Genomic DNA, 14,952 nt, shown 5'->3' on the forward strand with positions numbered 1-14,952 from the left:
AGAATCAGAAAATATGGGTTGGAAGAGACCAACCCCCTGCTCAAAGCAGGACCAACCCCAGCTAAATCATCCCAGTCAGGGCTTTCTCAAGACAGGCCTTAAAAACTGCCAAGGATGGAGATTCCACCACCTCCCTAGGTAACCCATTCCAGTGCTTCACCACCCTCCTAGTGAAATAGTTTTTCCTAATATCCAACCTAAACCTCCCCCACTGCAACTTGAGACCATTGCTTCTTGTTCTGTCATCTGCCACCACTGAGAACAGCCGAGCTCCATCCTCTTTGGAACCCCTCTTCAGATAGTTAAAGGCTGCTATCAAATCCCCCCTCATTCTTCTCTTCTGCAGACTAAATAAGCCCTGTTCCCTCAGCCTTTCCTCATAAGCCATGTGCCCCAGCCCCCTAATCATTTCCGTTGCCCTCCGCTGAACTCTCTCCAATTTGTCCAAATCCTTTTTGTGGGGAGGCCCCAAAACTTGAAGCAATACTCCAGATGTGGCCTCAGCAGTGCCAAATAGAGGGAAATAATCACTTCCTTCAATCTGCTGGCAATGCTCCTACTAATGCAGCCCATATGCTGGTTCTCTAGATATACACAAATTTGGTATTTATTTTAATGTTAGTAAGGGGCAAGCCCTTCTCCACAAAATGCACATACAACTCCCATTTATAGCAATTAGTGTTTTAGCAGAATTCATGCTTATGATGTGAAAGGAGTTAAATAACAAATAGTAATGCTATTTAATAATTAAAATTGGCCAAAATAAAAGGATCATATTTGCAACTCTAATACTGAGTGTGACATATTTCAAAATTACATTTTTGCACCTACCAAAACTGAGTTTATACATGCAAATCCAAAGCATACCATACACAGTAATGTATGAATGAAAAAATTATGGGGACATTTTAGAAGTCAGATCAAAATCCAAATGGTTGATATTATATATAATCACAATATTAAAATGCCTTAATGTCATAAAAAAGCAATAACTCTGTGTATATTCCAGAATAAAATGAATATTTTAAGGCAAACATGAAACATCAATGGTTGTAATTTTTAGATGGTTTGAGCCTTTTGTCATTCAATGGTTGGATGAAAATGAAGATGTCTCAATGGAGTTTCTTCATGGAGCACTGGAAAGAGACAAAAAAGACGGAGTAAGTCCTTTTTATAAAAAAATGTATTCTGGCAGGAAAGAGGTTTGGTATTACAACGTGCCATACAATATAGGTACTCCTTATGCTGTGTCCTTATTAGATATCACACGCTATGCAGAGTCATTACTGGCCAGTACTTACCCTTTGATGCTAACCCTATGGCCAGATTCCAGCTCCTGAGTGATTTTTTACCTATCTAAGTTCCCCTTGCAATTGCAGAACTTATTAGTTGCTTGCCCTACACTAGGGCTTAGTGCTGCTTTGCACTGCTCAGCAGCTGCTACATTTAATCTGTGAGGTGGCAGGCCTTCAGAGGTTCCTTTCTATAGTTTCTGTATTGGTTTATACAGAACTTTCAGATGAGCACCCTTTTGGATGAACATTTTTATAGAAAAATATCTTTATCATACATTTATTGATGCAGTGCAATGATAAAAAAAATATTACTACAGCAATGTCATATTAATATAATAGTAGCATTCTCCATTTAGGAGAGGGAGTATCTACAGTTACTAAATTCAAGTCTCATAAGCTGCAGATGACACGTTTCCATAAGATCATATTGCTGTCAGACCAAAAAACCATTGGTAAAATCCTGGCCCTGTTGAAGCCAATCGGTGTGTTGCTATCGACTTCAGTGGAACCAGGATTCCATGCCACATATTTTGTGCAGAGATTCAGGTAGAGCTCCAAAGAAGGCTAAATATTTATGTCCTAGTACTGAAATGCAGCCCTGTAGTGCAGACTCCTTGGAGTCCTAATGAAGCCAATGAGACTCCACGCAGGTATAAGTGTCTACAGAAGTGTCCACACAAGTATAAGTATCTACACTAGCAAATCCCAGTGCAGGACTATTGCTGTAGTTTGTAAAGCTTCATTCTGTTCCCGAAACAAAAGAAAAGAACACACAAAATCAGTTTCTGTGTTACACCCTGTAAAAGTGCAAGCAATTTTTTTTAATACCCGTTTTCTGGCTCTAGGATGGATTTAAAGTGTTAGGGTATGTCTACACTACGGGATTCCGATTTTACAGAAATTGATTTTTTGAAACAGATTGTATAAAGTCAAGTGCACGCGGCCTCACTAAGCACATTAATTCGGCAGTGTGCGTCCATGTACCGAGGCTAGCGTCGACTTCCAGAGCATTGCACTATGGATAGCTATCCCATAGTTCCCGCAGTCTCTTCCGCCCATTGGAATTCTGGTTTGAGATCCCAATACCTGATGAAGCCAAAAATATTTTGTGGATGGTTATGGGTAAATGTCGTCAGTCAATCCTCCCTCCGTGAAAGCAACGGCAGACAATCATTTCGCACCCTTTTCCCTGGATTGCCCAGGCAGACGCCATAGCACGGCAACCATGGAGCCCGTTCAGCATTTTTTCACTGTCACCGTATGTCTACTGAATGCTGCTGACAGACACAGTACTGCAGTGCTACACAGCAGCATCCCCTTGCCTTTGCAAGTTAGCAAAGATGGTTACCAGCCACACTGTACCGTCTGCTGCTTTGCAAGTTGACAAAGACAGTTACCAGTCATACTGTATCGTCTGCTGCTGTCATGGGTGCTCCTGGCTGGCCTCGGTAAAGTCGGTCAGGGGCATCTGGACAAAAATGGGAATGACTCCCCAGGTCATTCTCTTCTTTAAGTTTTGTCTAATGGAGAGTCAGTCCTGCCTAGAATATCAGGCAAGCCTACTAAAGAACCAGAGAGGCAAACAGCCGCTCCAGGTCAGAGCCCCAGACATCCCGCAGAAAAGATGAGCTGCATGCCATTCTAGGGGGTGCCCCTGCAACAACCTCACCCGTTGCTTCCCTCCTCCCCCACCCCTCTTGGGCTACCTTGGCAGTTATCCCCTCATTTGTGTGATGAAGTAATAAAGAATGTATGAATAAGAATCAACACTGACTTTATTGCCTCTGCAAGCAGAGATCAAAGGGCGGAGGGGAGGGCGGTTGGCTTACAGCGAAGTAGAGTGAACCACCATTCTGCACTTACTCAGCCTTTAGCTGAAAATGGGAATCTGTGACAAGCACTAGGATAGAAGCACAGACAGGACTGAATCTCCATTTGTGTGTGGGCTTTTGGTTGACACTGGTAAAATACAAAATGTCCCAGGATATGTATGTTGGGGGACTGTTCTAAATGGCAGCTTAATTTTTTTATTTGCAGCAAAATGTAGAGGTCTGAGTATCTGATTGTGAGCTCTGGTAGCAAGAGGAAGGCTGGGGTAGGTGCGACCTGCGGTGCTGCTGACTGGGAAAGCAGCCTGAGGCAGAAGCCTCCAGTTGCCATGATATTCCGGGCAGGCTGAATCTCCATTAGACAAAACTTAAAGAAGAGAATGACCTGGAGTCATTCCCATTTTTGCCCAGGCGCCCACGACCGACCTCAGCGAGGCCAGCCAGGAGCACCCATTGGATGATGATGACGGATACCAGTCATACTGTACCATCTGCAATCCTCAAGGCAAGGCAAGGAGATGCTGCTGTGTAGCGCTGCAGCACTGCGTCTGGCAGCAGCATCCAGTAGACATACGGTGACATTGAAAAAAGGCGAGAAACCATTTTTTCCCTTTGCTTTCACAGAGGGTGGGGGGCTGACGACATATACCCTGAACCACCCCTGACAATGTTTTTGACCCTTCAGGCTTTGGGAGCTCAGCCCAGAATTCAAATGGTTTTTGGAGAGTGCGGGAACTGTGGGATAGCTACAGTCGTCAGTCGCCCCTCCCTCCGTGAGCGTCCGTTTGATTCTTTGGCTTTCTGGTACGCTTGTCTCAGCTCCTTAAGTTTCACGCAGCACTGTGTTGTGTCCCTCTTGTGGCCTTTGTCTATCATGGCCTTGGAAATTTTTTCAAATGTTTTGGCATTTCGTCTTTTGGAACGGAGTTCTGATAGAACAGATTCATCTTCCCATAGAGAGATCAGATTAAGTATCTCCCGAACGGTCCATGCTGGAGCTCTTTTTTGATTCTGGGACTGCATGGTCACCTGTGCTGATCAGCGCTCCATGCTGGGCAAACAGGAAATAAAATTCAAAAGTTCGCGGGGCTTTTCCTGACTACCTGGCCAGTGCATCTGAGTTCAGATTGCTGTCCAGAGCGGTCACAATGGTGCACTGTGGGATAGCTTCCGGAGGCCAATACCGTCGAATTGTGGCCACACTAACCCTATTTCGAAATGGCAATGTCGATTTCAGCGCTACTCCCCTCGTCGGGGAGGAGTACAGAAATCGATTTTAAGGGCCCTTTATATAGAAGTAAAGGGCTTCGTTGTGTGGACGGGTGCAGGGTTAATTCGATTTAACGCTGCTAAATTCGACATAAACTCATAGTGTAGACCAGGCCTTAGAAATTCAATGAATACTGTTGTATTGTCAGAACGTGGGTTTGCAAATGTTAACTCATTTTAATTGGGGTTTTTGTTCCCTCCCCCTCTTTATTCTCCTCTAGTTCCAGCAAACATCAGATCATGCCCTTTTCTCTTGCTCTGTGGTAGATGTCTTCACACAACTCAATCAAAGCTTCGAGATTATCAAGAAACTGGAGTGCCCTAATCCTGAAGCACTGTCTCATTTAATGAGAAGATTTGCAAAGGTAGATTAAAATCAATGCATCTTGACCAAGTTTCGGAGAAAGTGACATTCTGTTGTCATTGTGCTTAAAAACATTCTAATGTTATTTAGAACCCATATTCCCTGTTGCAGACCAGGATCCTTAGAGAAATTGTTTTGTTTTTATTCTTGGAGAATGACCAGTTTATTTTCTCTTAATTCATCACCCAATTTGAAGAACTCTAATCTCTGGACTTCATGTTTTAGTAAAACTACATACGAGCATATGTTACCAAATGTCTTGACTTCTTTGGTGTTCTTTTTAATCATTGAATCACTACTTAGATTTCAGAGCAATTCATCAGTGAAACATAGTGATCTGTCAGGTTTGTGGGATTGCTGGAAGAAATCTGGAGCCTTACTTCTGCATAGTTTTGGCACCAAAGCATTGTTGGTTGAAGCCCCTCCAGAGTGTGTGTGTTTGTTTTTTTTCTTGCTCTGCCACCTTATCAGCATGTTGGTCCTTCTGATGGATAGTTTGCCCTGCTAAGATGTTTTGGAAGCTTGGTGAATTTATGAGCTTTTCTTAAAGACCCAGTGCGGCTAGTTCATCTCTCATTCTTTGATGTCACTTAAAATCAACGATTTTCCATTTTCTGTGGATTGCTAAAGAATACATTGAAAAGTGCTGATCTCTGTGGGACCTTATGTGCTGCCTTCTCTTTCTCCATTTTAAGGTTTCACCACTGATAAATACTCCCTGCTTAAGGTCTATCAGCCAGGATTTCTTAACTTACTTTATTGTACAATATTTCTAGCTATACAGTATCCTTCCAACATTTTGAGCCAGATCCTTGGCCCCTGCTAAGACCTTTTTGAATCTTCAGAGCAGCTGAAAGGGACCTAAACCAGTCCTGAAAGGGTTTCTAAAGATTCCCCAGAATAGGGATGTCCTAAGCTGGCGTAAAGCAGGCATAGCTGACTTTATACCACTTACTCCCCCCACCTCTGATATAAGGGGAATGGGGAATGCATGATAGGAATGTGTTGGGACAGGAGGACCAAAGCAAGAGCCCCAGGTTTGGAGAGAGGAAAATTTACTTTGTGCCAGCTTACCGCACCCCAACGGCATCAATCATCAGCTCAGCACAGAAGAGGATATGACCTTCTATACTTGTTAAAGCAATACCATAGAACTGCCAGATCTCAAGGGCCATCAGGGGCCAGAGGCAGTGCTATGACAAAGACCCTCATTTCCAACTGATCCCCCCAGGATCTACAGGGCTGGGGAGCGGGTCCTGTGGCCTATTTGGCAGTGCATGATGGGGGAGGAACTCAAGGAGGGCATCGTCATAGGTCTTTCCTCCCAAGGGCTCTCAGCTGTGGGCTTTGCTTTGGAAGGGGACCAGAGAACTGGACCAGGATTCAGGAGACTTAGGTGCTATTCTCAGTTTCTAAATCCAACTGCCACTGCATTGTTAGGTGACCTTGGGCAAGTCATTTCACTGCTTTGTGCGTCAGTTTCCCCATCTGTAAAATTGGGGTAATAATGGTTGTCTCCTTTGTGAAGCACTTTGAGATCTGTTGATGAAAAGCACTATGCAAGAGCTAGATGATATTATTTTGCTCATTATGTTTCTCAAAATACCATAAGTGATTAAGCTATGTCATGTGCTGTTCACCTGCCATTTTTTTGTTTGTTAACCTAAGGTTATTTCTGGGTTCTATGGTCTGAGTCACAAGTTTTAGACCACAGACATGTTCATTTTTCTGAATGCCAAGGATTAAACATATTTTTCTTTTGAAAATAGACTCCACTGCTGAGACCTTGCATGTCAAGTTCTAACCTTCTGCGGGTATTAACAGCTGAGTTTACAGGGTTCTCCCTTAAAGACTTGCCAGTTACCTTAGATAAATAATATCACCTGAGCATTAACAGTATTTCCCTTAATTCCCAGAATAATAACTACAAGGAGGTAGAGGTAATACTGCTAATACAGGGTGATCACTGTATATATGCCTGAAAAGCAGTGTTTGTTGTAGAGCCTTAACTATAGTTATAATAAACCTATCTGGAAAATGTGGTGCTGTGTGCAAGTGAAATATCACACTTCAGGTAAAGGCCAAAAGTAATTTTCTCTGTCATATTTGAAGGCAAGTTTGAACAGCTGGGGGTGGATCAGCCACCTGTTTTTTCTAGGTTTATTAATCTGTTGTTTGATAAGCTTGCACATTTTGTTAGGCCAACTTTCTACTTGGATTGCCACATTCTTTTGCAAGCTTTAGAATTCCATTACAATGCCAAGGGATATGAAATAGTTTGTATTTACACATAATTCTGTGCTTTCATCACAACTTTTCTCAGTCTGTAAACAAAGTATATATTCATGTGATTGTTGAGGATTAAGTTCACATTGCTGGGGTTTAAACATTGCTGCTTTGGTTCTTATTTATCCATTATATTTTAATCTGTAGGTCATTACCCTAGAGCAGTGTTTCCCAAACTTGGGATGCTGCTTGTGTAGGGAAAGCACCTGGCGGGCCGGGCCGGTTTGTTTACCTGCTGCGTCCGCAGTTCCAGCTGATCACGGCTCCCACTGGCCGCGGTTCGCTGCTCCAGGCCAATGGGAGCTGCTGGAAGTGGTGGCCAGTACGTCCCTCAGCCTGTGCCGCTTCCAGCAGCTCCCATTGGCCTGAAGCAGCGAACCGCGGCCAGTGGGAGCCGCGATCGACTGAACCTTAGTATATGTCGCACAATGCACAAACTAGAGCCCCTCAATGTTCTTACTTCTCAGTGTCAATTTAACTAAATGCAAAGTGTTTCTGTTATAGAAAATTACATTCCATTAAAAAAGAAACATTATCCATTGTGAAGGGATTTAAAATGTGACCTTTCCAATTTTCTAAGCAAATGCAAATTAAATTTTTGTAAATTTAATTCAGAACAATTTTCTATCATTTACAAATATTATCTGCTTTGAAAACAAGCCTCCACTTTCACTTGAATACTATTTTGTATTTTTACTTACAATTCTTCAGACTGTTACATGATTATATATCCCAATTAAACATTTCCTTTTCCACCCTAGACGATCAACAAAGTGCTCCTTCAGTATGCTGCAATTATTTCAAATGACTTCAGTTCATACTGTGATAAAGAAATTTTGGTAAGTAAAATTTGAAAAATACTAATATTATTTCTGATATTATTTCTGTCTTTAAAATGTGCACTTAGAGCTCTTATTATATTTACTGGAAATATGATCATTTTATTGCAAGGAAATTAATGGAAAAAGGGAGAGTTTTTTTTCCAGAGGATAACCTATTTTCCTTGATTGCGTACATTGTAACGTAAGCACTGACGCGGGTGGGGGAAGGAAAGGATAAATGAATATTAGAAGGAGAAATACTATGCACAGAGAAGTGTGGAAGAAACTGTGATTTCCTATATTTGAAGTGATTACATTGATGGGGATTTGCACCCAAAAACCTTAGCTCTAAATTAAGGAGGTTTTTGTGTGTGACGGAATCCTATATTCTCTCCTAAATCCCAGTAAATGATAAATGACTGTAATATGACACATCCTCACCTCCACCCATCTACTCTTGTTCATACACTAGTGAAAAAGAATGATAAACTATTGTGCTGCCTTGCTGGCTGCAGAGAATTCTTGAATAACAAGCCCAACGGACACAGCAGTAAATGAGACACAGACAGTGCGGTTCAATAAGAGTCACAATATTATTAATGACTTAACATAACCTAGGAACACCCCCGCAGCAAACTGACCCAGTGTATGGTGTCACTACTGTGCCATCAAGACCAATACACCCAGGAAAGGCCATGCTGGGCCTTGCCCAACAAGTACCGCACCAGGAGTTGGCACATGCCATCACTGTGTACTACCTTGTCCTGATCTGAGTAACTGAGGGGCAACCCAAGAGGTACCTCATTCTGTCTGTATATTTAGGTTCAAACTCATATGCAGGACCTGGCCTTAACCTGTCACATCTTTATGCACAGGTATGGGATTATGTTAATTGTTCCTGGACCAACAGCAATGTTTGGGACAAATACATAGCTGTAAAGAGACAGTGTTTCTCCAGTCCCAAAAGATTGGGCCTTGCTTGTGCTCTGGGAAGATAGAAAATCCCAGACTGAATGGCTAGTCGACAGTCTTGGAGAATCCTTTCTCAGCCCCTAAAAGGTGATCAGTTGAAATTCAAAGCCCACTTAGAATAGTGCTAACAAATTAGGACGTGCAGGAACCACTGTGGGAGGGAGAGACAGCTCAGCAAAATGATGCTGAAAGCCAGGAAAGTCCTGCAGTAAATAACTCTCTCCCAGTCCCTTCTAGAGAGGGAGTAGAGCTATTAGCCACCAGCCACAGCATCCAAATTGTCCTATTTGGCACTGCAGGGGACTGGCAAAGGACAAATAGGGAGCACCCACATGAAACTCAGAACACAGGAAAATCCTCCCAGAGTGCAGAAGGACTGTCTCACCCATTGCTGGTCCCAGCAAACAGTCCCTGAATGGCGTGGGCGTTCTGTGAGGTTCTTTGCACCTCAACTCCCATTAGAGTCTAGACAACATAAGGGTGTTTAGCACCTTGGAGGAGAATCCCGGCTTCTGGCAGGACTGGGCCCAACATCCTAAACTAAGCTAAAGAGAGAATTTTGAGAGAATGAAAAGCTGTTGTTCAAAAACCCAGAAGTTCAGAACTCTTTTATAGATTTATGAAAGTTAAGAACTAAACTGCAGCACAAATTATTTTTTTCACACTGGGGGAGGAAATATGTTGGTGAGATTGGAACTGAACTGAATAAATGGAAAAATGGAAATAATATGCCCTAGTTGTCACCGGAGCGTGATATTATCACGATCCAAAGGTCACCAGCATATACAACAAAAGAAATCAGAAATATGTTATAGCTAAATAGCTGTACACAGTGTATGTTTCCCAGACTTGAAGAAGAGCTCTGTGTAAGCTTGAAAGCTTGTCTCTCTCACCAACAGAAGTTGGTCCAATAAAAGATATTATCTCACCCACCTTGTTTCTCTAATAGCTAAAGAGCAACAGTCCTTAGTTCCTTCCTCTTCTAAACACCAAATTCAACATTTGAAATATTAATTTTTCTACCAAACCAGAGATACCTATGGTGGAAAAATATTAAATATTCTCTGCTTACTATGCAATTACATTTAATATAATGTCAATAAATAAAACTGCTAGTACTGAAAGAGTTTAGAAACCTTTAACTTTAGGCAGTGGTTTTATATAAATATTTCTACAAGGGAATGAATTTTATTCATATGGATTGTCATATTTCAGATGCCCTTTCTACTTCAAATATCTTCATCCTTGGAGCCCATATAGAAAACATATTGAAAAAGACATACATAAGGCAATTTCCATACAATTTGCATCTGGCAATACTTAAATCTTGCTTACATCAGAAAGAAGACACTAAGCAGCAGGCCAGGCTTGGCAGTCATTACTATAATAATTCCAAGAGACGCTGCTAGTCAGTTCACAACATACCAGAATACCATGTTGTCATAAGTTTGCCCAGCAGGGCATGTTCATGATTCAGTCAAGGTTCTTCATCTTGTGAGCTATTGCCATAGATAGCGGAAATAAGCAATCAGTGTAGATATAGATATATACATGCAAGTGGTGTATGTCTTTACACAGATTCTCCCTACCTCCCATAGAAGCCACTGAGCTGAAAATGCCTTGGGCAGAGTATCTCCCGTGATGTGGGAGTGAATGCATCCCCTGTTTTTCCCACCATGCATCTGTCAATCATCCAGCCCACCTGCTCCAGATAGTTGTTTATATATGGGTTTGGCCCAAAAAGTTGTCATAGACAATTGCACTTTACATGTGGTGTACAAGTGAATTAAGATTTGTAGTAGTGTACTTACAGTTCATTTCAAATTAATCTTAGCATTAAGTCAAATTAACTGTTTTCTAGAATGAATGCACTCTGATACCTAATGTTAGGTCATCAACTCTCACTGTTTGTGTTGCCTTTTAGTCTGTCCAATGGGATTTTTTATAATCATTGAAGTGATTGATTTCTGAAGTCACCCTGGAACGCTAATCTTTGCTAAGACTTTGGATAAGATAAATCTCATTATGGCTTTGTAACAGAGAAAAGGCATAAAGGATTACAACAAATGACTTTATAGAAAGATAACTTATTTTTATTAGAAGTCATCTATTTGAAATTCATATTTCTAGATTAATGAGATTTCATTTGATCTGGTGATCCCAAGTCTTTCATTTCATAGAAGAGATTTATATAAATACTGCTTTATGATTGTAGTTAAGTGCAAAGTTATTAAATTTATTTTAGGACCATTTTATTAATTCTATTCAATAAAATTGACATGCACACTTTTCAAATAAAAAATAATACATAGCAGTACATTTTCTATGGTGTATATTTCTTTATTAAATGTATCATCATATTTCCCCACGGCCTGTCACTGTTTATGAACATATTTCAGTTTTATGCATTGTGCTTGGTATCCAGTTTTGTGTGTTCTGTTTGGCTATCTGACTCCTCTAAGTTTACATAAAGAGAACTCTAAGGTTCAACATATGCAATAAGCTGGGAACGTTTTTGAGCCTCAGATGTACTGTCATTGAAGTCAATGGAAATTTTGCCAGTGAATTAACGGGTGCAGGATCGGGCCCTTATTGAGCAACTATGAACTCAGAGGAAACTTTGAAAACTGTCTCATTAGGAACAATTCACCTGATACTTGTTTTTGTATTTAGCTTCTCTCTTCCTTTATTGCCAAGAGCACTGGCAGTTGTTTAGAACAGTGGTTCTCAATCAAGGGTCTGGGGCACCCTAGGGGCCATGAGCAAATTTCAGGGGGGCTGCCATGCAGGGCCTGAGCAATGTAACTTCACAGGAGCCCCTGTGGTGTGGGGCCCCAGGCAACTGCCCTGCTAACCCCTAATGCTGGCCATGGCTTTTATATACAGAGAACCAGTTATTGTGGCACAGGTGGGCCGTAGAGTTTTTATAGCATGTTGGAAGGGGCTCAGAAAGAAAAAGGTTGAGAAACCTGGTTTAGAAGAAATACATCAGAAATCATAATCATAATCATCTGTTATTGACATCACAGATTCTTTCCAAAACAATCAATAATGATGTGTCAAAAAGAAGATGAATACAACTAAGCAGTAGGAAATAAGTATGCTTTTTTTTCATGGGGGTAATGTCAGAAATGACATACAAGGATGACCAGTGGTTTTCAAATATGCTCTTAAAAGAGAGAGACTCGGATGTGGCCGACCTCCAGGCTCAATCCCAGCCCATACCTTCCCTGCAGCAACTTTAGAACTTGGTTGCTATGTATTTGTAGTACCCCAAAAATAGTAGGTGCTTTACGTGCATACAATAAGACAGATCCCTCCCAAAAATGAACAAACGAATGACATGAACCTGCAAACACTTACAGCTAGCCATAGTGTTTATTACTATGAATAGTCCCCATTGAAGTCCTCTGGCATGGGAGTTCTCACAGTAGTAAGCACTATGCCTGGTAGTAATGGGCCCTAAGTACACAATATGCTGAAAAAGAAATGGGAGAAAGGCAGTAAGACAAACTGTTATTTCTCTAATTTTTTTGAACCCAGACCCATTGACTCTAGAATATTCTCATCCAGCATCAAACTTTCTTTTCATTATTTAAAATTTGGTATATATACGCACAACACACAACTGTTGTACAGTGACATATAGAAAATGCAGATGTGTGTATAGATATATAATTCATATGTATTACTAGGTATGTTTAGTATCAGAGGGGTAGCCATGTTAGTCTGGATCTGTAAAAGCAGCAAAGAGTCTTGTGGCACATTATAGACTAACAGACGTTTGGGAGCATGAGCTTTCGTGGGTGAATACCCACTTCGTCGGATGCATGTAGTGGAAATTTCCAGGGGCAGGTATATATAAGCAAGCAAGAAGCAGGCTAGAGATAACGAGGTTAGTTCAATCAGGGAGGATGAGGCCCTCTTCTAGCAGCTGAGGTGTGAAAACCAAGAGAGGAGAAACTGGTTTTGTAGTTGGCAAGCCATTCACAGTCTTTGTTTAATCCTGAGCTGACGGTGTCAAATTTGCAGATGAACTGAAGCTCAGCAGTTTCTCTTTGAAGCCTGGTCCTGAAGTTTTTTTGCTGCAGGATGGCCACCTTAAGATCTGCTATTGTGTGGCCAGGGAGGTTGAAGTGTTCTCCTACAGGTTTTTGTATATTGCCATTCCTAATATCTGATTTATGTCCATTTATCCTTTTCCGTAGAGACTGTCCAGTTTGGCCGATGTACATAGCAGAGGGGCATTGCTGGCATATGATGGCGTATATTACATTGGTGGACGTGCAGGTGAATGAACCGGTGATGGTGTGGCTGATCTGGTTAGCTCCTGTGATGGTGTCACTGGTGTAGATATGTGGGCAGAGTTGGCATCAAGGTTTGTTGCATGGATTGGTTCCTGAGTTAGAGTTACTATGGTGCAGTGTGCAGTTACTGGTGAGAATATGCTTCAAGTTGGCAGGTTGTCTGTGGGCGAGGACTGGCCTGCCACCCAAGGCCTGTGAAAGTGTGGGATCATTGTCCAGGATGGGTTGTAGATCCCTGATGATGTGTTGGAGGGGTTTTAGCTGGGGACTGTATGTGATGGCCAGTGGAGTCCTGTTGGTTTCTTTTTGGGTTTATCTTGCAGTAGGAGGCTTCTGGGTACACGTCTGGCTCTGTTGATCTGTTTCCTTATTTCCTCATGTGGGTATTGTAGTTTTGAGAATGCTTGATGGAGATTTTGTAGGTGTTGGTCTCTGTCTGAGGGGTTAGAACAGATATGGTTGTACCTCAGTGCTTGGCTGTAGACAATGGATCATGTGGTGTGCCCAGGATGGAAGCTGGAGGCATGAAGATAGGCATAGCGGTCGGTAGGTTTTCGGTATAAGGTGGTGGTAATGTGACCATCACTTATTTGCACCGTGGTGTCTAGGAAGTGGACCTCCCGTGTAGATTGGTCCAGGCTGAGGTTGATGGTGGGGAGGAAGCTGTTGAAATCGTGGTGGAATTTTTCCAGAGTCTCCTTCCCGTGGGTCCAGATGATGAAGATGTCATCAATGTAGCGTAGGTAGAGAAGGAACGTGAGTGGACGAGAGCTGAGGAAGCGTTGTTCCAGGTCAGCCATAAAAATGTTGGCATATTGTGGGGCCATGCGGTGCCACTGATCTGGAGATATATATTGTCATCAAATTTGAAATAGTTGTGTGTGAGAATAAAGGCACAGAGCTCAGCAACCAGTTGTGCTGTGGCATCATCAGGGATTCTGTTCCTGACAGCTTGTATTCCATCAGTGTGTGGGATGTTTGTGTAGAGAGCCTCTACATCCATAGTGGCTAGGATGGTGTTTTCTGGAAGGTCACCAATGCATTGTAGTTTCCTCAGAAAATCAGTGGTGTCACAGAGATAGCTGGGAGTGCTGGTGGCATAGGGTCTGAGTAGAGAGTCCACATATCCAGACAGTCCTTCAGTGAGAGTGCCAATGCCCGAGATGACAGTGTTGCCGGCACAAAAGGCCTGAGGCTACAGCAACAGTGATTCGTTGCCCGGAGTGCCTCGCTCCAATTAGACACACCAGGGTGGAGAAGCAAAAAAAGTTTATTTGAGATCTCAAAGCGCAGGATGCTTGGAGACACACAAAGGTCTCAGATCAAGCACACCTCATACAAGCAGCTCTCTGTCTTTATACGTGATCTTAGCTAAGCATGTCTATTACCCCCAATGCCCAGCTCCCCCCTCCCTCCCCCTCTTTTTAGTTCCCATACAGCAAATACATTATAAAGTAGCAATTACTCTAAACAGGTTAGATCATACTTGGCAAAAAAATATTATCTCGTTAGTAACTTTTCTTGACCGGTCATTCTGTTTCACTCCCTTTAGCCAGGTGCAAGCAGGCTGTATAATTGCCTCCTGGTACTGATAACTAGTTGCCACACATTCCATTCTTTCCATCTAGCCTGTGGGGTTAATTAAAGTTTAAACATGGAAGCGGTTCAGACAAGCAGAGGCCTAATACAGGGAGCCTTCATTGGCACTGTCATTTTCCACCCCTCTGTCAACACTGGGTCATGCCTGGTGCCACCAACAATAGGGCATCCAGGATTTCCGGGTTTGTGGATCTTGGGTAGTAGATAGAA

At 42.2% G+C, this 14,952-nt stretch overlaps 1 protein-coding gene across 2 annotated transcripts in view; it reads left to right on the forward strand.

The window, feature by feature from the left end:
• UNC13C (unc-13 homolog C) overlaps nucleotides 1-14,952 on the forward strand; it is a 408,349-nt gene that overhangs the window by 305,659 nt on the left and 87,738 nt on the right. For both annotated transcript variants that reach the window (XM_044979553.1, XM_044979552.1), the window contains 3 exons: nucleotides 1,064-1,160; nucleotides 4,615-4,758; nucleotides 7,805-7,882. In XM_044979553.1, coding sequence (XP_044835488.1) covers nucleotides 1,064-1,160; nucleotides 4,615-4,758; nucleotides 7,805-7,882 — 319 coding nt within the window. The remainder of the gene's footprint in view (nucleotides 1-1,063; nucleotides 1,161-4,614; nucleotides 4,759-7,804; nucleotides 7,883-14,952) is intronic.

Source organism: Mauremys mutica, chromosome 11 (genome assembly GCF_020497125.1).
Source record: "Mauremys mutica isolate MM-2020 ecotype Southern chromosome 11, ASM2049712v1, whole genome shotgun sequence".
Taxonomy (NCBI): domain Eukaryota; kingdom Metazoa; phylum Chordata; order Testudines; family Geoemydidae; genus Mauremys; species Mauremys mutica.